The following is a 22,851-nucleotide window of genomic DNA, read 5'->3' as shown; positions in this document are numbered from 1 at the left end:
CACCACTGCACTCCAGCCTGGGCAACAGAGTGAGACACTGTCTCAAAAAATAAAATTAAAAATAAAATAATTAAAATGTTAAGATGGCAAGTTTTATGTTATATATCTTTTACCAAAATGAAAAAAAAATTTTAAATTTAGTATTATCATCAGGCGAAAGACAAAAAATGTAAAGAGACTCTGAATATATGCGCAGGCAACCTCCCCCAACAGTCCACACAGCTTGGATCCATTTCCCACTTTATACCCTTAGCCTGGGATCCTAAATGAACCTCACTTTGACTTCTCACCACACTTCACTGTTGCCCCTCAACTCTCCTCCACATCCACCTTCAGCACCAGCCAACTGGCGTGAATCAAACCCAGTATACATCCTCACCTCTTTGCCTTGGCTCATGTTCTTCCCCAGCTGCTTGTCTTATCTATCTAATCCTTCTAAGTCCCTTTTCCTCCTCACAGTGGGATGGTCCCAGCCCACAGCAACATGCCTCCCAGCAGAGGGTGTCAATACACCCCATTTGGCAATAGTTCCATATTCTAAAATAAATATTTATCACTTATACTCCCAATCATTCCACAGACATTTATGGAACATCCACATGACAATGGGCTAAGCCCCTGAATTAAATGAATCTGCTTTTTCTCTCTCTCAGAGCCCCTTAGACATTTCACAAATGTATACTGCAGCTGTGTGGATGATGTTGTACCAGTCTGTACTGTCATATTTCACACATGGACAGCAAGATTTAAACCACTGAAATCAAGAATAGTATAATCTCAGGACTTGCCTAAAGTAATAGGATGTTTTGTTGTTGGTAGTAGTTTGTGTTTTTGTTTTATTTTTTGAGATGGAGTCTCCCTCTGTCACCCAGGCTGGAGTACAGTGGCACAATCTCAGCTCACTGCAATCTCTGCCTCCCAGGTTCAAGCAATTCCCCTGCCTCAGTATCCTGAGTAGCTGGGATTACAGGAGTGCGCTACCACGCCCTACTAGCTTTTTGGATTTTTAGTAGAGATGGGGTTTCACCATGTTGGCCAGGCTGGGTCTCAAACTCCTGGCCTCAGGTGATCTGCCCGCCTCAGCCTCCCAAAATGCTGGGATTAAAGGTGTGAGCCACCATGTCTGGCCTGTTTCTCCCTAGTAGCTGGGACCAAAGGCATGCACCACCATGCCAGGCTTATTTTATTTTATTTTTATGTTTTGTCAAGACAGAGTTTCCCTATATTGCCCAGGCTGGTGGAGTTTGTTTTCTGTACCAATGTTTTTTTTTTTTTTTTTGAGACGGGGTCTTTCTCTATTGCCCAGGCTGAAGTGTAGTGGCACAATCTTGGCTCCCTGGTGCAAGCGATTCTCCCACCTCACCCTCCTGAGTAGCTGGGATTACAGGCACGGACCACCACGACTGGCTAATTTTTGTATTTTTAGTAGAGATGGGGTTTCACCATGTTGGCCAGGCTGGTCTCAAACTCCTGACCTCAGGTGACCCACCCACCTCGGCCTCCCAGAGTGCTGGGATTACAGGCAGGAGCCACTGCGCCCAGCCTGTACCAATTTTTAAAAAGTGGTGGTCAGTACAAGAAACGTTTCAGGACTGAGTTCAATGGGGATTATGTGGTAGAAGACGACAGTTATGGAAGCTTCCATGATGACAGCTGTAATGTTATTTGGTCATGAATGCCTATGATCAGAGGATGCAGAACATGTATTATTTCAAAAAATCCCCCTTGAATAATGATGTACATTATAGGCATATGTACAAACAAAAATCACTTTATTCACATGCCAGGACGGTGTTTGAGTAGACAGTTTTAAGGGCAATACAATCAATTTCTTGAACCCAGATTTGAATTTTTAAAAAACTATATTCAAGCTCTAAGTATTTTACTTACAGAATTTTGCACATGGCCCACTTCTTTCTGCACAAAGGTAAAATACTATCTTTATTTGCTTAATTCCCCATTGTTTTGTTGTTTCAACATGATTTTGTACCCTCAGTCATTTCAATGTTAGTCAAAGGTTACATTTTCTTTCACTCTTACCCTTTTTTGAGCTTCATTTTCTCTCTTTATGTTCTCGAGTATAGCTTCGAGGTGTAGGGTATTCATTTCCAAGATCCACAACAATTACCTCCCTAGAAAATGTCACTCCTTTTAAAGGTCTTTTTTGGCTTTCAACAGCTGATGGAGTTCTAGTGACAGATATGTGTATTTTCTGCAAACCATCATCCTGCAAGAGAATGGGACAAACAATATAAACAAATAATCAATTTATGACATGCCCTGCTTTTAAAATTACAGGTTATATGTACACTGTTAATGAGAAACAGAAAAAGCATTTCTAAATGATACAGGAAAGCAGCAATAATCTATCACATTTTCACATTTTTATGGTTATAAAAGCATACACTGACATATTCAAATAATATTTGGTGACATGTAATTCTCTCCACGAAGCGGTCAAACCCAAGAGCCACCAGGACCATCATTCTGTCGTGGACTGGGCATGGCCATGTGGTGGGAGGGCATGTGAGTTGTTCTTGTTAGGGAGTCCCAGACACAGAGCTCAAGAAGGCCCCAGCCATGTTGTGTGCTGTTGTAGGACCCTAGAGCTAGGACAGGGGGCCACAGTCTGGGCCTAAGCTTGGCCACAGTGGAGAGGTAAACAATTCATCTCATTTTCTCATTGGAAACAGGAGAGAGTTGGATCACTAGATAATCTCTTAACAGCTCTAAGATTCTAGGATTTTGAGAAAAACAAACTGAAGGGGAATTATTAAGAAAAACAAATATAAGAATGAAGACTAAGCAAGTTTCTAGACTTGGCATATGTAATGGTTTAGTAACATGAACTGATAAGCAACGAGAATGGCTTAAATGACTGTGGGCATTGGACTTATTCTACCTACAAACCTAAGTTACAGGCAACTCCATCTCCTATTATTATTATTATTATTATTTTATTTTTATTTTTTGAGACGGAGTCTCGCTCTGTCTCCAGGCTGGAGTGCAGTGGCAATCTTGGCTCACTGCAACCTCCGACTCCCGGGTTCAAGTGATTCTCCTGCCTCAGTCTCCCAAGTAGCTGGGATTATGGGCGTGTGCCACCATGCCCGGCTAATTTTTGTATTTTTAGTAGAGATGGGGGTTTCACCGTGTTGGCCAGGCTGGTATCGATCTCCTGACTTCGTGATCCGCCCTCCTTGGCCTCCCAAAGTGCTGGGATTACAGGCGTGAGCCACCGCGCCTGGCCCTCCATCTCCTATTATTATACCTAGCTGAGGAATGTACCTTCTTTTCAATCAAACAAATTCTAAACTGCTCCTTGAGAGTAGAAAAACACATCACCTCTTCTTGACCAGTTTCTCCAGCATCCTCAGGCTCTTGCTTCTCATTTATTTGGTTCTCCTCTTCTGCCTCCATGTCCCTTCTGTTTTCTAAGGGTGTGGCCAACACTTCCTTACTCTGTCTCTGGACAAGAATGCCAGGCCTCGTCGGCACATCCAAATTCATGACTTGCATTAAGACCCTAGAAAATTAATCGGTAGAGTTTTAAACATTCATGCATCCTCATCCCCACTATCACACACAAAATGGCCTCTGACACATCCTGCACCACACTCACCTTTCATGGTCCCCTGGATTGCTTGTCACCACTTCAGCAGCTGCACAGTCTACACCTCCGTTTGCGTCTGTACAAGGCACTTTCTTTGTCTCTTTACCTTTCCTGCCTTGGAAACTGAAAACAAACAAGCCACAAATTCAGAAAAGGAAGAATGGCCCTGATTTTAAGGTGTGGCACAGAGACTTCACTTTTAAACAGTATATCAGCATTTCTAAAATGCTGAAATGAAAAAAGTAGATAATGATGGTATCATTACTTGTTCTATTTTAAATTGTTTTACATTATTTCTAGATACATTTGCTAATGTGATTTGAAATCTGATCCCAATTATCAGCATGGATTTATACCATTTATATAAAAAAACCACCAATAAAAGGAGGATGCAAATGAAGCAAATTAGAAGGATGATGAAGAAAGTGATTGCTGTGATTTCAAAGCTCATAGGTTTAGCTAGAAGACTCATCCACTCTCACAATCACAGATTGTCCAAATATTCTTTTCCAACTCAATTTGAATGTAGTTCTCTTGTTCATTAAGTTTTCTAGAAACAGAGGAACAAAAAGCTGTTTTCATTGTTGTTCTTTTGGTCAGTTCAGCTTCATGAAAGATGCTCTGCTTGTTGCGGAGTTGACTCACACTGGCTAATTTCTCTCCATAACTGTGGTGGGGGCTGAGGTGGCCAGAGGGGAGACTGAGCTGGGACACGTGTGATCATGCAGCTCACCTCCCTCACCCCAAAAACTATCAGGATCCAGAGGAGAGAGGAATCGGAACAGCTGGAGCTGAGCCCAGCTCCCCATTCTTCTCTCTTCAGTGACATCACAGAATCATGGAGCCCTTGAGTTAGAGAGACCAGAGAGCCAGTCCAACCCAGCCCATCACCTGGAGGCTGGAGAAACACGAGGCTGTTGCCTGTTCATCCCCTCCTCTGAGAGGTCCAGGTTAGAGGCCATGTGAAACTCCATTCTTTGGGCAAGGATTTTCTCCCTGCTCTCCAAACACCACCTTTCCTTTCCTAACTTGAGCCTGTTTCTTTTATTGCCTCTTTCACAGACCATGAACAATTGGTCTGCTTCCTTCTTATGAAATCCCTCTCTATAGCCCTGAGCTCAAGGCTTCACTGTGGAATTCTACCAAACATTTAACAAAGAACCAACACCAATCTTTCTCAAACCTTTCAAAAAATTGAAGAGGGAACACTTACTAGTCATTCTATGAAGCTGGCATTACCCTGATACCAAAGCCACTACAAAATGAAAGCTACAGACCAATATCCTTTATGAATATTGATGCACAAGTCTTCAACAAAGTACTAGGATACCAAATTCAGCAACACATTCAAAGGATTACACACCGTGACCAAGTGGGACTTACTCCTGGAATGAAAAGATAGTTTAGTACACAAAAATCAACCAATGTAATATATCACATTAACAGAATGAAAGTGAAAAATAAACACATTATCATCTCAACTGATGCAGAAAAAGCACTTGACAAAACTTAACACACTTCCATGCTAAAACCACTCAACAAATGAGAAATAGAACTACCTCAACATAATAAAAGCCATATGTGAAAATCCAACAACATAATATTCAATGGTGAGAACATATTTGTAAATCACATAGTCTATTAATGGACTGATATCCAGAATATATAAAGAACTCCTACAGCTCAACAACAATAAACCCAATTTTGAAATAGGCAAAGAATTTCAAGACATTTCTCCAAAGAAGATACACAAATGATCAATAAGCATACACAAAAAAATGATCAACATCACTAATTATTAGGGAAGTGCAAATCAAAACCACAATGTGTTACCACCTCATACCCAATAGGGAGGTTATTACTTTAGAAAGAAAAAACAGTGTTGGTGAGGATATGGAGAAATTGGAACCCTTGTGCACTGTTGGTGGGGATGTAAAATGGTACAGTCACTGTAGAAAACAGTATGGCAGTTCCTCAAAAAATTAAGTAAAGAATTACTGGCCGGGCGCGGTGGCTCAAGCCTGTAATCCCAGCACTTTGGGAGGCTGAGACAGGTGGATCACAAGGTCAGGAGATCGAGACCATCCTGGCTAACACGGTGAAACCCCGTCTCTACTAAAAATACAAAAAACTAGCCGGGCGAGGTGGCGGGCGCCTGTAGTCCCAGCTACTCGGGAGGCTGAGGCAGGAGAATGGCGTAAACCCGGGAGGCGGAGCTTGCAGTGAGCTGAGATCCGGCCACTGCACTCCAGCCTGGGCGACAGAGCAAGACTGTGTCTCAAAAAAAAAAGAATTACTATATGATGCAGTAATTCCATTTCTGGGTGCATACACTAAGAATTGCAAGCAGGGACTCAAACAGATATTTGTACACCCTTGCTCATAGCAGAATTATTCAAAATAGCCAAAAGGTGGAAAAACCCAAAATGTCCATCGAAGGATGGACAGATAAAATGTGGTAGCCGGGCATGGTGGCTCATGCCTGTAATCCCAGCACTTTGGGAGGCCGAGGCGGGTGGATCATCTGGGATCAGGAGTTCAAGACCAGCCTGGTCAATGTGGTGAAACCCCGTTTCTACTAAAAATACAAAAATTAGCTGGGTGTGGTAGCAGGTGCCTGTAATCCCAGCTACTCAGGAGGCTGAGGCAGAAGAATTGCTTGAAGCTGGGAGGCAGAGGTTGCAGTGAGCGGAGATCATGCCATTGCACTCCAGCCTGAGTGACAAAGTGGAACTCCATCTCAAAAAAAAAAAAAAAAAAAAAAAAAAGCGGTCTATACACACAATGGAATACTATTCAGCTTTAAAAGGAATGAAATTCTGGGCTGGGCGCGGTGGCTCACGCCTGTAATCCCGGCACTTTGGGAGGCTGAGGTGGGTGGATCACCTGAGGAGGGGAGTTCTAGACCAGCCTGGCCAACATGGTGAAACCCCATCTCTACTAAAAATAAAAAAATTAGCCAGGCCTGAAGGCAGGTGCCTGTAATCCCAGTTACTCAGGGAGCCGAGAAAGGAGAATTGCTTGAACCTGGGAGGCGGAGGTTGCAGTAAGCCAAGATTGTGCCATTGCACTCCAGCCTGGGGAACAAGAGTGAGACTTCGTCTCAAAAAAAAAAAAAAGGAATGACATTCTGATACATGCTACAACATGGATGAATTTTGTAGGCATTATGCTAAGTAAAGTAAGCCAGACACAATAGGTCACATGTTGTATGATTCCACTTATACGAGGTACCTGAAATAGTCAAATTTATAGACACAGAAAGCAGAATCATGGCTAGCAGGTGCTGCAGAGAGGAAGAAATGGGAAATCAGTGTTTAATGGCTGTAGAGTTTCAATTTAGAATCATGAAAAAGTTCTAGAGGTGGACAGTGGTGATGGCAGCACAATAATGTGAATATACTTAATACCACCAAACTGCACACTTAAAAATGGTTAAAATGGTAAATTTTATGTTATATATATTTTATCACAATTTTTAAAATTACTTATGGAACAAAAAGGGAATTTGTAAAGTGGCCAGGTATACAGCAGGCATTGCAAAAATAAAAATACCAGCACATACAGATTTTATTTCAATCTCCACTCATTCGTTCAATTTGTTTCCCCACTGTGAATGTCCTACCCCTACCTCAGCCCTTTACCTGTCCCACCTCTCAATCCTTTAAGACTTGGTTCTTGGCCGGGTGTGGTGGCTTACGCCTGTAATCCCAGCACTTTGGGAGATCAAGGTGGGAGGATCATTTGAGGACAGGAGTTTGAGACCAGCCTGGTATGGGAAACCCTGTCTCAACTAAAAATACAAAAATTAGCCAGCATGGTGGTGTGCGCCTGTAATCCCAGCTACCTGGGAGGCTGAGACAGGAGAATTGCTTGAACCGGGAAGGCAGAAGTAGCAGTGAGCTGAGATCGTGTCACTGCACTCCAGCCTAGGTGACAGACTCCATCTTGAAAAAAAAAAAAGGCCAGGTACAGTGGCTCAAGCCTGTAATCCCAGCACTTTGGGAGGTGGAGGCGGGAGGATCACGAGGTCAGGAGATTGAGGTCATCCTGGCTAACATGGTGAAACCCCATCTCTACTAAAAATACAAAAAATTAGCCATGTGTGGTGGCATGCCTCTGTAGTCCCAGCTACTTTGGAGGCTGAGGCAGGAGAATTGCTTGAACGCAGGAAGTGGAGGTTGTGGTGAGCTGAGATCACACCACTGCACTCCATCCTGGCAACAGAGTGAGACCCCATCTCAAAAAAAAAAAAAAAGGACTTGGTTCTTGGATTCCCTTCCATTATGCAATCACCATCCATTACGCTTCCTTTTGAAATCAGCCCAATTGTCCCATAAAGCTAATAAGCTAATATTTATAGTTTGTTGAATAAACATAGAAATGGACTCTCCCCCATCTTAAAACTTGAAACAGATTTATCTCATCAGAGTTTCTTCCTCAGGAAACTGACCCTCAGGCAAGGAACTAAAACCCATCAGATCACTACCTCCAGACAATGAGACACCAGACTCCCCATCCTGACTGCTTCTTTACCTCTCCCTAATTCCTGTTTCTCCCCTTTCCCCACTATGTAAATCCCTCAGTTTTAATCGACTGGGGAGACAGATTTGAGACTTTATCTCCTGTTCACCTCAGCTGCACCACCAGATTAAAGCCTAAGCCTTCTTCCCTGGCAATACTCGTTGTCTCAGTGATCGGCTTTCTGGACGGCCAACAGCAAGACCTAGACAGAACCCCTGGCGTTTCAGTGACACTTCCAATCGTGCTTTCTCCGAGTTCTCACTTGATATAGAAAACACCTTGTCACTTACCTATATCCCAACCCCTTGCCCTGTCCAGCTCCGGTCCCAAGCATGCTGGGAAGTGACAGGGTCTTTCAGTCCTTGCAATTTCTCACCTCCTACCCCGAAGGTCTTTCATAGTCTTTGTAATTTCTCATCTCCTACCCTACACTGATTTTTATTCCCTCTTGTTAACAAAACCTGTTTTCTAACTCTTCACAACAAGAATGCTTGATAGTAACTCTCATGGATATCTATACCTTAACGTGGGCCTAAGGTTAAAGTAAGACAGTCATAGTAGAATTTCAGGCACTAACCAGAAGATGGGTGAGCAAGGGTTCTCTTTGGAGCAAGGGGGGCTTTTCTGGTGCTCCTGGCATCTGTCATGTTGGGGTCAGATACTGCCTTTTCCATACAGAATAAGCAGTCCTGCCCTACTGCCTACCTCCTGCCTGCAGACTTCTTTGCTATGGTGGCCAGAGGGTGTGCACTCCTGGTGACAGGGTCTGCAACCCTTGGGCTCCAGATGGTCCAGGGCGTATGTGAATCCCCAACCACCTCCCTAAGGCCTTGACCATGTGATGTGTTGAAATCCTGTGACAAAAACGTGATCCAGGAATTACAGGATGAGTGAGGACACTCAAAGGACTCCTGAATTTAGCTGCCTGAATTTAGAAACCAGGGGCAGTGCACACAGGACCCAGGCCTGGCTGATCAGGATAGTCCACAGTTCAAGGGTCAACATGTGATCTAAATCAGCTTAATTAACCTCAGTGTTAAGATATTTGCAGGAACTTCCAGCATGGAAGAAAGCAAGGCTGAGAGTATGGAGAGAGACAAATTAAAAAGGGCTCTACTTAATCTAGCTATGCCTGAAGTCTTGACTTACAGTGTGGACTGGAAGCTGGACTTTCAGCTGTATGAGTCAATGCCTTTTCTTTTTGGCTTAAGCTGGTTTAATTGGGGTTCATGGGCATTGCACCCCAAGATTCCTGACCAACACAGCATTGCAACGAGCATCACACTGCCTCCTTTTCTGAGCCCTGATACAAGAGTCATAGCACCCATCTGCCATTTCCTGATCTGACTTGTTGAGCATTAAATAGGTTCCCTCCAGGCCAGGCACAGTGGCTCACATCTGTTAATCCCAGCTCTTTGGGAGGCTGAGGCAGGTGGATCACTTGAGTCCAGGACTTTGAGACCAGCCTGGCCAAGATGGTAAAACCGGTCTCTACTAATAATGCAAAAATTAGCCAGGTGTGGTGGTGTGGGCCTGTAAACCCAGCTACTCAGGAGGCTGAGGCAGGAGAATGACTTGAACCCGGGAGGCAGATAGGAGGTTTCAGTGAGCCCAGATCACGCCACTGCACTCCAGCCTGGGTGACAGAGTGAGACTTCATCTCAAATCAATAAACCAATCAAGTATTTGAGGGATTTGGTCACTAGTACTACTCTAAGTAGATCTATAGACTGGTGTAGTCCCTAAATTGTCATTGGTCTGCAACAAAACACAGTAATGGAGACTAAATACCTAGAATCTTTTGTTGTGGTGGTTGTTTTCGAGAGGGTCTCACTGTCACCCAGGATGGAGTGTAGTGGCATGATCTTGGTTCACTGCAGCCTCCACCTCCTGGGCTCAAGCGATCCTCCTACCTTAGCTCCCCAAGTAGTTGGAATTACAGGTGCATGCCACCATGCCCACTAACTTTTTGTATCTTTTTAGAGACGAGGTCTCACCATGTTGTCCATGCTGGTCTCAAACCCCTTAGCTCAAGCGATCTGCCCATCTTGGCCTCTGAAAGTGTTAGGATTACAGGCATGTGCCACCATGCCCAGCCAATTACTTTCTTATTGTTGGACAACTTACTGCTTTTATTAATAGCACTGATGGACATATTTGTACATATATATGTGAGCACAACTCTGATATTAAAATATTAATGTTTTATTTTCAAAATTTATTGGCCTCTGGCTCTTCATCTTTTATTCTAAATCTCATCCATTTTGTTTCATTGTTTTTTGGCTCCAAATATCTTATGTTTTGATTTTTGTTTTCTTTTTTAAAAGAGACAGGGTTTTGCCATGTTGCCCAGGCTGGTCTTGAACTCCTGGGCTCAAGTGATCCGCCTTCCTCAGCCTCCCAAAGTGCCAGGATTATAGGCATGAGCCACAGAACCCAGCCGATTATTTTAACTTCTATTCATTCCCTTTTCTTCAATATGTTTTTACTTAATTTCTTTTTTTGGGACTGGGTCTTGCTCTGTTGTGCAGACTGAAGTGCAGTAGTGCAATCATAGCTCACTGCAGCCTTAACCTACCAGGGTCAAGTGATCCTCCCACCCCAGCCTCCCGAGTAGCTGGAACTACAGGCACATGCCATCATGCCTGGCTAATTTTTTATTTTTTTTGTAGAAACAAGGTCTGGTTATATTGCCCTGGCTGGTCTCGAACTCCTGGGCTCAAGCAATCCTCCCACTGGGCCTCCTAAAGTGCTGGGATTACAGGCATGAACCACCTCGGTCAGCCTTATTTCTAATTCTTGAGATTCAGTCTCCTCTTACTGCTTTAGGTTTAAAAACTGTTTAAAAAAAAAAAACAAAAAACAAAAAAAAAAAAACCTTGATTTCTTTATAATCTATCTCATTAGCTTGCAAAAGGGAGATAATAAATCACATTCATTTGAATAGCCCAACAACTATTCTGGCTTTTTGAGGGGATGTGGAGGCGAGGATGAAAAAAATCAAAAGAGGAAAAAAAATTCATTGGTGATGAGACTGAAATTGTTAAAATAGTAGAAACATTTCATAAACAATTAATGGGAAATAAAACATATTTTCTGACTCAAAGCAATTTTCTCAAGCCTAGAAATTAGTTTCTCTTGTAGATATCAAAGTCTTTCTTAACCACAGGAGTCTTTATTTCTCTTTGTTGAATTAAAAAGAAACCCCTGAATCACAAATTTGTCATCTAAGCAACTTAATTGTATTGGGAACTTGCTTAAATATGATTAGTCAAACACTTTAAACTTTTCTGTTTCTTTTTTTTTTTTTTTTTTTGAGAAAGTCTCACTCTATTGCCCAGGCTGGAGTACAGTGGCTTGATCTCAGCTCACTGCAACCTCTGCCTCCTGGGTTCAAGCCATTCTCCTGTCTCAGCCTCCTGAGTAGCTGGGATTACAGGCATGCACCACCATACCTGACTAATTTTTGTATTTTTTTTAGTAGAGACGGGGGTTTCACCATGTTGGCCAGGCTGGTCTCGAACTCCTGACCTCAAGCGATCCGCCTACCTTGGCCTCCCAAAGTACTGGGATTATAGGCGTGAGCCACCCAGCCCAGCCTTTTCTGTTTCTTTTTAAGCACACAGTAAAAATATTCACAGCTCATGATCGGTAACCTAGTGCTCAAGGGGATGTTTTCCTCTCTGTAAAGATTTTGGTAACTGTTGGGCAAAAACAGACTTAAAACAATTTTTTTGGATGTTTTTGGATTTATAGAAAAGCTGAGAAGACAGTACAGGGGATTCTCATATACCTTACCCCCATTTTCCCCTATTATTAATATCGTAAATCAGTGTGATCCATTTGTTATGATTTATGAACCAATACTGATAAATTATTATTAACTAAAGCCCATGGTTGATTCACATTCTCTTAGTTTTCACCTAATGTCTTTTTGGGGTCCAGGACCCCATTCAGGACACTATATTACAATTAAATCATGTCTCCTTAGGCTCCTCTTGGCTGTAACAATTTTTCAAACTTTCCTTGTTTTTGATGACCTTGACAGCTTTGTAAAGCACTGATCAAGTAGACTGTAGGATGACCCACTATTGGAACTTGAACTTTTGAATTCTAATTTTTTCTTTTTTTGGGGGGGGGGGGACAGAATTTCGCTCTTATTGCCCAGGCTGGAGTGCAATGGCATGATCTTGGCTCACTGCAACCTCCACCTCCCAGGTTGAAGCAATTCTCCTACCTCAGCCTCCCAAGTAGCGGTGATTACAGGCGCCCGCCACCACGGCCGGCTAATTTTTGTATTATTAGTAGAGACAGGATTTCACCATGTTGGCCAGGCTGGTCTTGAACTCCTGACCTCAAGTGATCCACCCACCTCGGCCTCCCAAAGTGCTGGGATTACAGGCGTGAGCCTTCGCGCCTAGCCAAATACTAAATTTTATCTGAAGTAAAGAAGGAAGACATTTGTTTTTTCTTTTTCTTTTTCTTTGTTGAGACAGAGTGTTGCTGTCACCCAGCCTGGAGCGCAGTGGCATGATCTCAGCTCACTGCAACCTCTGCCTCCCAGGTTCAAGAGATTCTCCTGCCTCAGCCTCCTGAGTAGCTGGGATTGGATTACACATCTGCACCACCACGCCCAGCTAATTTTTATATTTTTAGTGGAGATGGGGTTTCACCATGTTGGCCTGGCTGGTCTTGAACTCTTGACCTCAGGTGATCTGCCAGCCTCAGTTTCCCAAAGTGCTGGGATTACAGGCGTGAGCCACCGCACCCAGTTTATACATTTTAAATTTCACATCTTTATCCTTCTACTATTGATTTACTGAAACATTTTAAATTGTCTTCCTCCTGTCTGTCCTCACTTCTATTTTCCCTTCATTTATAATGATGCTTGGTAATGTTTAGTAAACAGCACAGTCAGGCTACCAGGTAGCTTTAAGGAGAGAGTCCACTCCACAAACTGGTGTTGGCAGGATCCCTGTCCTGCATTTCCTAACGCACTCTTTGTTCTACCCCCAGCCTTTAAAGCATGGCCTTCTGAAAACCTGACCCTGGGAGACCTGGGAGCCTCAACTTTGTGCAGACTCCAAATGAGACTCACCTTGATGTACAAGAAATCTCACATCTCTAATCCACAAAAGGGAGAAGCTTCATGGTTTAAATACCATTGTCTCCAAGAGACTGAAATCACTGGATCTGCGGCAAACCAGGGCAGTGTGGTCTTTGCCACAATGCACCTGGACTGAATTTGTGGAGATCAATTTGGTGTTGGACTTTGTGATGTTTTTAATTATTTAATATTACTCCCTTCTCTTGAGTGTAGACTGGATTTATAGTAGTAAATCTCTTCTAATGACTACAATGAAGCAAAAGTGAGGGCCTGTGAGTTCTGAGAGTGGGTCATAAAACGCACTGTGGCATCCTCCTTGCCTTTTCTCTCAGGTCACCTGCCCTGTGAGAAGCCAGGTGCCATGTTGTGGGGACACTCAAGCAGCCCATGGAATGACCCACATGTTGAAGAACTGAGCCCCACCTCCTTCCAACAGCCAGGGAGGAACTAGGGCTTTTTGCCAATAACCATGTGAAGAAGCTTGGAAATGGATTCTCCCCCAAATGAGTCTTCAGATTACTGCAGACTAACATCTTGACTGCAACCTCTAGAAAGACGCTGAGCCAGGATCACCAAGCACACAGAAGCTAACAGTTCATAAATGTTTGCATTAAGCTGCTACATTTTGGAGTCACTTATGTAGCAATAGGTATCTAGTACAGCCTGTATTTTATATATTTTGATCTTCTGTATATTATGATGTTTTGACATCTTTTTTTTTTTTTTTTTTTTTGAGACAGAGTCTTGCTCTGTCACCCAGGCTAGAGTGCAGTGGTGCAATCTAAGCTCACTGCAACCTCCACCTCCTGGGTTCCAGCGATTCTCCTGCCTCAGCCTCCCAAGTAGCTGGGACTACAGGCATCTGACATCACACTTGGCTAATTTTTGTATTTTTAATAGAGACAGGGTTTCACCATCTTGGCCAGGCTGGTCTTGAGCTCCTGACCTTGTGATCCTTCCGCCTCGGCCTCCCAAAGTGCTGGGATTACAGGTGCAAACCACTGCACCCAGCCTGTTTTGACATCTTAAAAACCTTTCTAGCTGAGGCTGCCCCTCCTGGAACTAGCCAATTCTTAGTGAAAGCAAAGGGTGTGGCCTGTGACATCCCTTTGATATGAAACTAACCAATCCAGAGCCAAGTCTCCTCCATCTGGCCAGCACACCCCAGGAGACAATATTCCTCTGCCTTCAGCATCCCCGGGGCCAAGCAGAGCCCTGAAACTATTCAAACTAGCCAATCTTGAGATGTTTACCTTGCCCTCCCTTGCCTTTTCCTCAGAAACTCCAACAAAAACCATGACCTATGCTCTCCTCTAGTTCTTGCCCCCTCTACCTCCTGCTCCATGCTGTGGGGCTTTCCCACTGGCTCTATGTGGTGTGCAGGGCCTCCTGTTTTTAGGGCCTGTGAGGACAGTCAGCTTTGTTTTCCTGATCTTCTCATGTCTCCTCTTGTAGCTGCATCTGACTGACTATATTTAGGCATAAAGAAACACAGAACACAGCCTCTGTGATGGAACATGTGGAGGGAGGACCCATGTGGATCTTACAGCAGGCCCTAATGTGTCTCAGTGTTTCTGTCCATGAGGCCCATTTTCCCTCTCAACATCACAGGATGATCCTCTTAGTGCAGGACTCACTGTAGCTCTCACTCCTTATAAAGATCAAGAAGGTACCTTCAAGAGGTAGGCTTCCCATCAAGGGGAGTTTATACAGTAACACCAGCTATACTCTTGCTGGAGGTGCTCTTAATGTTAGGAGCAATCCTGGATAGTCAAGACCTCACTAGAATCTAAAAGAAAATGGAAGGCCAGGTGCATCTCCATCCCAGGAATCCTAGATCTCTGGGGCACAGAACTTGGATCAGAGGAACGTGGCTGAGTTTTAGTATACTGACTCTTGGCCTAAAGGAGAACCGAGATCTAACCCCAAAGGACAACTTCACCAACCCTCAGCACCTGGCCCCACAGAGAATATCCATGACTTGCCATAGTATTTTTCCATTAACCATTATGGGATCTTTGCAGACCCAGTATTATGCAACATGACCATAACACCTACCTAGTCCCAGGAAAGGCCATCTCCAACACAGGGACAAGAAGAACTAGACTAAGCCACTTCGTCTGTTGACTCAAATCTGCCTTCATGAAAATTACCCTTGAGATGCCTCTTTTCGGCTCCCCCATCAAGAAGCCTGACATCATCTGGGCACAGTGGCTCATGCCTGTAATCCCAGCACTTTGGGAGGCCAAGGCGGGCGAATTGCTTGAGGTCAGAAGTTCGAGACCAGCCTGACCAACATGGAGAAACCCCGTCTTTACTAAAAAAATACAAAATTAGCCAGGCGTGGTGGTGCATGCCTGTAATCCCAGCTACTCGTGAGGCTGAGGCAGGAGAATCACTTGAACCCAGGAGGTGGAAGTTGCAGTCAGCCAAGATTGCACCACTGCACTCCAGCCTGGGCAACAGAGCGAGACTCCATCTAAAAAAAAAAAAAAAAGGGCACCCAACATCTAGACAGGGAAGTTGGCCCAGAAAGTCCACAGCATCCCTATTTTCAGTTGGACCAGGACAGCCTCGCAAGTGCTGAGGTACATCGAAGGGCCAAAAGTTTTTCTGACTTTAGCTTTGGAATAAACCTTGGCGTTGTACTTTTATAAACACCCTGGGCAGCTGTGGAATAGAACTAAGGTCTGCAGGAGGCCTTATTACAGCATCCAGGATTATGAAGCTATAAAAGGACACACCTAAGGCCCTGAGACACCCTTCCTTCTACATATTGGTTAACTCCCACTCCGGAGAAAACCACACTCACTCTCCCGACTCTAATCCCCTGCAAAAACGTTATTCTTGTTGAATACAGATACACAGGCCATGCTTGAAGTCAGAGGGGAGATATTTTTTTTGGTCTCCATGGTTAGGCTTCATATCTGAAGCAATGTTTGTGAATATCACCTTGCCCTTGAAGCTTATCTGTGCTCACGTTTTGTACCAGGAGGTTAGACAGATTGTGCAGGACTTCTTGTTTGTTTTGAAGACCTTATTTCTCTAGAGCAGTTTTAGGTTCATAGCAAAATTTAGCAGAAGATACAAAGTTTTCCCAAAGACCTCCTGCCCCAACACAGGCATAGCCTGCCAATTATCAACATCTCTGTCTCTACTGAAAATACAAAAATTGGCCGGGCGCGGTGGCTCAAGCCTGTAATCCCAGCACTTTGGGAGGCCGAGACGGGCGGATCACGAGGTCAGGAGATCGAGACCATCCTGGCTAACCCGATGAAACTCCCATCTCTACTAAAAAAAAATACAAAAAACTAGCCGGGCGAGGTGGCGGGCGCCTGTAGTCCCAGCTACTCCGGAGGCTGAGGCAGGAGAATGGCGTAAACCCGGAAGGCGGAGCTTGCAGTGAGCTGAGATCCGGCCACTGCACTCCAGCCTGGGCAATAGTGCCAGACTCCGTCTCAAAAACAAAAAAAAAATACAAAAATTAGCGGGGTGTGGTGGTGTGCACCTATAAACCCAGCTACTCGGGAGGCTGAGGCAGGAGAATCGCTTAAATCCAGGAGACGGAGGTTGAAGTGAGCTGAGATTGTGCCCACTGCACTTCAGCCTGGGTGATAGGGCAAGACTCTATCGCAAAAAAAAAAAAAAGAAAAGCCAAAGACTATTTATGTACAAAGGACATGTATTCAGAATATATAAAGAATTCTTATAAATCAATAAAACAATAGAAAATGGACAAAAGGGCCAGGCGCGGTGGCTCAAGCCTGTAATCCCAGCACTTTGGGAGGCCGAGACAGGCGGATCATGAGGTCAGGAGATCGAGACCATCCTGGCTAACTCGGTGAAACCTCGTCTCTACTAAAAAATACAAAAAACTAGCTGGGCAAGGTGGCGGGCACCTGTAGTCCCAGCTACTTGGGAGGCTGAGGCAGGAGAATGGCGTGAACGTGGGAGACGGAGCTTGCAGTGAGCTGAGATCCAGCCACTGCAGTCCAGCCTGGGCCACAGAGCAAGACTCCGTCTCAAAAAAAAAAAAAAAGAAAGAAAGAAAATGGACAAAAGACTTGAACAGGCACTTCACACAAGAGGATATCCAAATGAGTAATAAACATTAGTATCAGATTTTAAAATTAGTTAAAAAAAAAATCTCTCCTCTATTTCCAAAACAAGTAAAACAATAAAAATAATTTTATTAAAATATTCCTTTCCAGGTCAGGTACAGTGGCTGACGCCTGGAATCCCAGCACTTTGGGAGGCCGAGGCAAGTGGATCACCTGCAGTCAGGATTTCGAGACCAGCCTGGCCAACATGGTGAAACCTCATCTCTACTAAAAATATAAAAATCTGCTGGGTGTGGTGGCGGCACCTGTAATCCCAGATACTCAGGAGGCTGAGGCAGGAGAATTGCTTGAAGCTATGGGGTAGAGGTTGCAGTAAGCCGAGATGGCACCACTGCACTCCAGCCTGGGCGACAGAACGAGACTCAGTCTCAAAACAAACAAAAACCAAACAAACAAAAAGCCAACCCACAGACTGGTAGAAAATATTTGCCACACAAATAATCTTTAAGAATCAACATATAGAATACATTTTTTAAAACTCCTATGAAAAAGGGAAAGGCAAAACAGAAAAAAGGTACTTCTCAAAAGACAAAGCATGAATGGGCAATAAACATAAGAGGCTCACCTCACTAATAATCACAGAAGTGCAAAGTGAAAACAAAATCAGGTAATATTTTATACCACAAGATTGACAAAAAAAGTAGTCTGTCAATTCTAAGAATTTGGTGAGGACATGCAGCAAGGGGAAGGTTTTCTATATTGCAGATGGAAATGTAAATTGGCAAAACACTTTGGATGAACTCTTGTTATTCCAAGAAAATTCTTGTGTGTGTAAAAACATATAAAATAATATTCTTGTCTGGGAACAGTGGCTCACCCTGTAATCCCAACACTTCGGGAGGCTGAGGCCGGCAGATCACTTGAGCCTGGGCAGTGAGTTGTGATCACGCCACTGCACTCCAGTCTGAGCGACAGAGGAAACCCTATCAAAAAAAAAAAAAAGGAAAGGAAAAAATCTCCCATAATTTCACCTTTTTTCTTTCTCTTTTTTTGAGAGTCTCCCTCCGTCAGCCAGGCTGGAGTGCAGTGGCAGTATATCAACTCACTGTAACCTCTGCCTCCTGGGCTCAACCGGCCCTCCCACGTCAACCTCCCCGGTAGTTGGGACTACAGGTGCCTGCCACCACACTCCCACCTAATTTTGGGGGTTTTTTTGTTGTTGATGTTCTTTTTGTAGACACGGGTTTTCACCATGTTGCCCAGGTTGGTCTCAAACTCCTGTGCTCAAGCAATCCTCCTGTCTCAGTCTTCCAAAGTGGTGGGATTACAGGTGTGAGCCACACACCCAGCCTCCAGTCTGTCACCAGGCTGGAGTGCAGTGGCACCATCTCGGCTCATTGCAACCTCTGACTACCTGGTTCAAGCGATTTGATTCTCCTGCCTTAGCCTCCAGAGTTGCTAGGACTATAGGCATGCGCCACCACACCTGTCTAATTTTTGTATTTTTAGTAAAGACGGGGTTTCACCACGTTGCCCACGATGGTCTCCATCTTCTGACTTCGTGATCTGCCCTTCTCAGCCTCCCAAAGTGCTGTGATTACAAGCAGGAGCCACTGCACCTGGCCCCTTTTTTTATATTATACATTTCTAGCTTTTTTTTAAAAAAAAAAGTTGTCTTATTTTTGTTTTTAATGAACAGCATTCAGATAATTCAAAAAACAATATGTTATAAAGAGGAATACATTGAGAAGTCTCTCACCCTATCTCAGTCCTACCCTCCATCTCATATGAAACCATGATTATTAGTTTCTTGAGTATATTACCAGAATTTATGTGGAAATAAGGATCATATACTCTCATTTATCTTTTTCTACACAGAAGCATAATTTATACACTGTTTGGCACCTGGGCTTTTTTCACTTAGTAAGATATGCTAGAGATGGTTCCACATTAGTATATTGGGAACTGATTCCTCACTCTTTTTCATAGCTGCACAATGCTCCACTGTGCATATATACTATAGTTTATAATATCAGTCCTCTGATGGATACTCACGTAGTTTACACTCTTTTGCTATTACAATCAATAACCTCCCACACATATTACTTTATATGTAAGCAAGTGTATTTGGAGGCAAAATTCCCCAAAGTGGGATTGTTGGGTCAAAATGCAAATGTTATTCAGTGTGGTTTTGATAACCACAAAGGATTGCTGCATTCTGCTCCTACTAGCACTGTAACTCGGCACCTGTCTCCCTTACATCCTCCTATATTGAGTATATTACCAAACGTTTCAATGTTTACCAATCATGATGATTTGCATTCTTATTAAAACTGATGCTAGCACCTGACGAAACTGAGGTGGGAGGATTACTTGGGCCTGGGAAGTGGAGGCTGCAGTGAGCTGTGATCGTGCCACCTGTCTCAGAAAAACAAAACAAAACAAACAAAACAAAATAAACAAAACAGGCCAGGTGCGGTGGCTCCCACCTGTAATCCCAGCACTTTGGGAGGCTGAGGCGGGTGGATCACCTAAGGTCAGGAGTTTGAGACCAGCCTGGCTAACATGGTGAACCGCATTTCTACTAAAAATACAAACATTAGCCTGGCGTGGTGGCACCTGCCTGTAATCCCAGCTACTCAGGAGGCTGAGGTGGGAGAATCGCTTGAAGCTGGGACGCGGAGGTTGCAGTGAGCCGAGATTGCATTACTGCACTCCAGCGGTGGGCAACACAGTGAGACTCCATCTCAAAAAAATGAATAAGTAAAAAAAGTTAAATTTAAAAAACACACAAAAACATGCAGCTAAGCATCTTTTCACATATTTAAAGTCTATTTTGAACTATTATTTTTCTGTGAACTTTGTACCCCAGTCCTTTGCCTATTTGTCTAATGCACTGCTGCCTGTTAATTCTCAGATATTTTAAAATGAATATTTAATATATTTATATTTGGAAAAACTTATCCAAGGAAAAAAGACGACGCTAAAACTCCTGTTATAAAACGAACATACCAGCCTTTCCCCCTCGAGTCTGGAATCCGGCCAGAGCAGGTTTTTAACAGACTCTCGGACGACGTCATGTCCTCGGACCTGACCGCGCACGCTCCAAATAGCGCGCCCAAACCGTAACATCTGTGTGCGCATGCTCCCCTGATTCCTAGAGGAAAGTTTGTGTGCGCATGCTCCAAGGAGCCGCGCCCCATCTGTTTCCCTAACAGAAAATCCGCGGCGCATGCTGATAAACCTGCTTCCTTACGCGACCTGAAGGCTGCTTCCGCTAACCCGGGCTGGCGCTGCTAACCTCACCCAGGGAGCCTGCTGTCGGATGTCCAGAGGCACCATCCCTCCTATGAAGAGGGAATACCAGTACAACAGCCACAAGGCGTCTTCCTGTGGCTCTCAAACAAAAATACACCGCATTATATCGGCAGGTATTCAGCACCTGGCCCTCTCCAAACGGTGTCTAAATCGAGTTTTAAAAATTAATGTTGGCTGGGCGCGGTGGCTCACGTCTGTAATCCCAGCACTTTGGGAGGCCAAGGTGGGCGGATCACGAGGCCAGGAGATCAAGATCGTCCTGGCTAACACGGTGAAACCCCGTCTCTACTAAAAATACAAAATAGCCGGGCGTGGTGACGGGCGCCTGTAGTTCCAGCTACTCAGGAGCCTGAGGCAGGAGAATGGCGTGAACCCGGTAGGCGCAGCTTGCAGTGAGCCGAGATCGCGCCACCGCACTGCCGCCTGGGCGACAGAGCAAGACTCCGTCTCAAAAAAAAAAAAAAGTTAGGAGCTGGACGGCGAGGGAGGAAAAAAATTAAAAATTACATTAATTTTTTTCTCTTTTTTAGAAACGGAGTCTCACCCTGTCCCCAGGCTGGAGTGCAGTGGCGCGATCGGCTCACTGGGATTGCAGGCGCGCACCACCACTCCTGGCTAATTTTTATTTTAGTAGAGACGGAGTTTCGCCGTGTTGCCCAGGCTGGTCTCGAACTCCTGAGCTCAGGCAATCCACCCGCCTCGGCCTCCCAACGTGCTAGAATTACAGGCATGAGTCACCCCGCCCGGCCAAATTATATTAATATTTTATATTGAGGAGGAAGTTGGTTATAAAGGACTTTCAAGTGTGTCAGGGGTTAATAATCTACATATTTTAAAATACTCCAGGCTGGGCGCAGTGGCTCACACCTGTAATCTCAGCACTATGGGAGGCCGAGACATGCGGATCACGAGATCAGGAGATCGAGACCATCCTGGCTAACACAGTGAAACCCTGTCTCTACTGAAAATAGAAAAAATTAGCTGGCATGGTGGCGGGCGCCTGTAGTCGCAGCTACTCGGGAGGCTGCTGCAGGAGAATGGCGTGAAACCGGGAGGCAGAGCTTGCAGTGAACCGAGATCATGCCACTGCCTTCCAGCCTGGGCGACAGAGCAAGACTCCGTCTCAAAAAAAAATAATGTATTTCATAGACTGCATTGGAGAGAAAGGCGCCAGGACAGAAAAGCCTGAAAGAAACCACCTGTCATTCTTGGAGAAAAGGATGCTCCGGCTTTCCCGATTTGGTTGATGGGATGGAAAATCAACCCTTACAGAAAGACATCACCAATTCCGGAAAGGATGCTGCGCCAGTCACGTTTCTGCATTTGTGAGAGGTTGAAATCTCCAGAAGTCGCCCAAGGTTTTCAAGCTGAACACGGGAGAAATGACTCCGGATCCTTGAGGACTGTTTTCCTCAATAAGGAGCTGCAATCTTGGCTCCACAACCCTCTCTCCAAAACATCTCGGGTGTCTGGTATCTGGTTATATTGTGGCCTGAGAGAGAAGTTTCTTTAGGGGCCAGTGAATTAAAAACAAAAACAAAAACAAAAACAAAAAACAAAAAAAGTTCCCACCAACACATTAATACTTTAAATTTCCCTCTTTATAATAGGTTGAAATGTCAGTATCTTTTAAGAACAATGGCTGAACCAAATGTTTCCTCAAATCTCACAGTCTTTCCCACCATTTCAGAAGCTACCTCAGGACTAAGCTCTGATTTTTTTTTTTTTTTTTAAATCTTGCCCAAATTTCTATCTAAGGGGCCTGGGGAGTCATGCCCTACAAACCATAAATTCTCATCAGATGAGTTTTATTTAACCCTATATATGGTGACTTGCTTTCCAGTCTGACTTTGGCATGATATTATGTGACAAAGAAGAAAGTCAAAATATTTTACCCCAAAACATGTTTCTTTGCCATATTTTGAAATGGTCCTGCAAAGCTGTGAAATGGTTTCTTTGCCATATTTTGAAATGGGAAAATACGCATCTGTAAAGAATCTCTATTAACATAGCTAGATCTTTTTCTTCCAGACCCTCCCAAACCTGAAGAGATTGAAAGTCTAGCATCTTTTTAAAGGTCTGAATAGGAAATATTTGTCATCTGGCATCTCTAAGGGCAGCCATTATAAGACTTCAAAAGAACCTTTTGTGACTTTGGCCTGTGACAGCCCTCAGGGGGTCCTGAGAACATGTGCCCAAGGTGGTTGGGGCACAGCTTGGTTTTATAC

The 22,851-nt window shown here is 44.1% G+C and overlaps 1 protein-coding gene across 5 annotated transcripts; it reads right to left on the bottom strand.

Annotated features, from left to right (window-relative positions):
• Window positions 1–1,753: 1,753 nt before the first annotated feature.
• Window positions 1,754–22,148, bottom strand: C15H2orf74 (chromosome 15 C2orf74 homolog). 5 transcript variants are annotated; one of them, XM_023228300.1, is made up of 4 exons: window positions 21,823–22,148; window positions 3,623–3,736; window positions 3,346–3,526; window positions 1,754–2,227 (listed from the first exon to the last, which is right to left on the bottom strand). In XM_023228300.1, exons 3-4 carry the CDS (start codon window positions 3,517–3,519, stop codon window positions 2,054–2,056), a joined length of 348 nt encoding a protein of 115 aa, XP_023084068.1. In that variant the 5' UTR covers window positions 3,520–3,526; window positions 3,623–3,736; window positions 21,823–22,148; the 3' UTR covers window positions 1,754–2,053. The 5 variants fall into 5 exon arrangements, with proteins under 5 accessions (XP_023084068.1, XP_023084066.1, XP_023084069.1 ...); XM_023228298.1 differs by lacking the exon at window positions 21,823–22,148 and adding an exon at window positions 20,318–20,439; XM_023228301.1 differs by lacking the exon at window positions 21,823–22,148 and adding an exon at window positions 18,183–18,199.
• Window positions 22,149–22,851: the final 703 nt, after the last annotated feature.

This window comes from Piliocolobus tephrosceles, chromosome 15 (genome assembly GCF_002776525.5).
Source record: "Piliocolobus tephrosceles isolate RC106 chromosome 15, ASM277652v3, whole genome shotgun sequence".
In the NCBI taxonomy this organism is placed as follows: domain Eukaryota; kingdom Metazoa; phylum Chordata; class Mammalia; order Primates; family Cercopithecidae; genus Piliocolobus; species Piliocolobus tephrosceles.
This window is presented reverse-complemented; position numbering and strand designations above follow the sequence as displayed.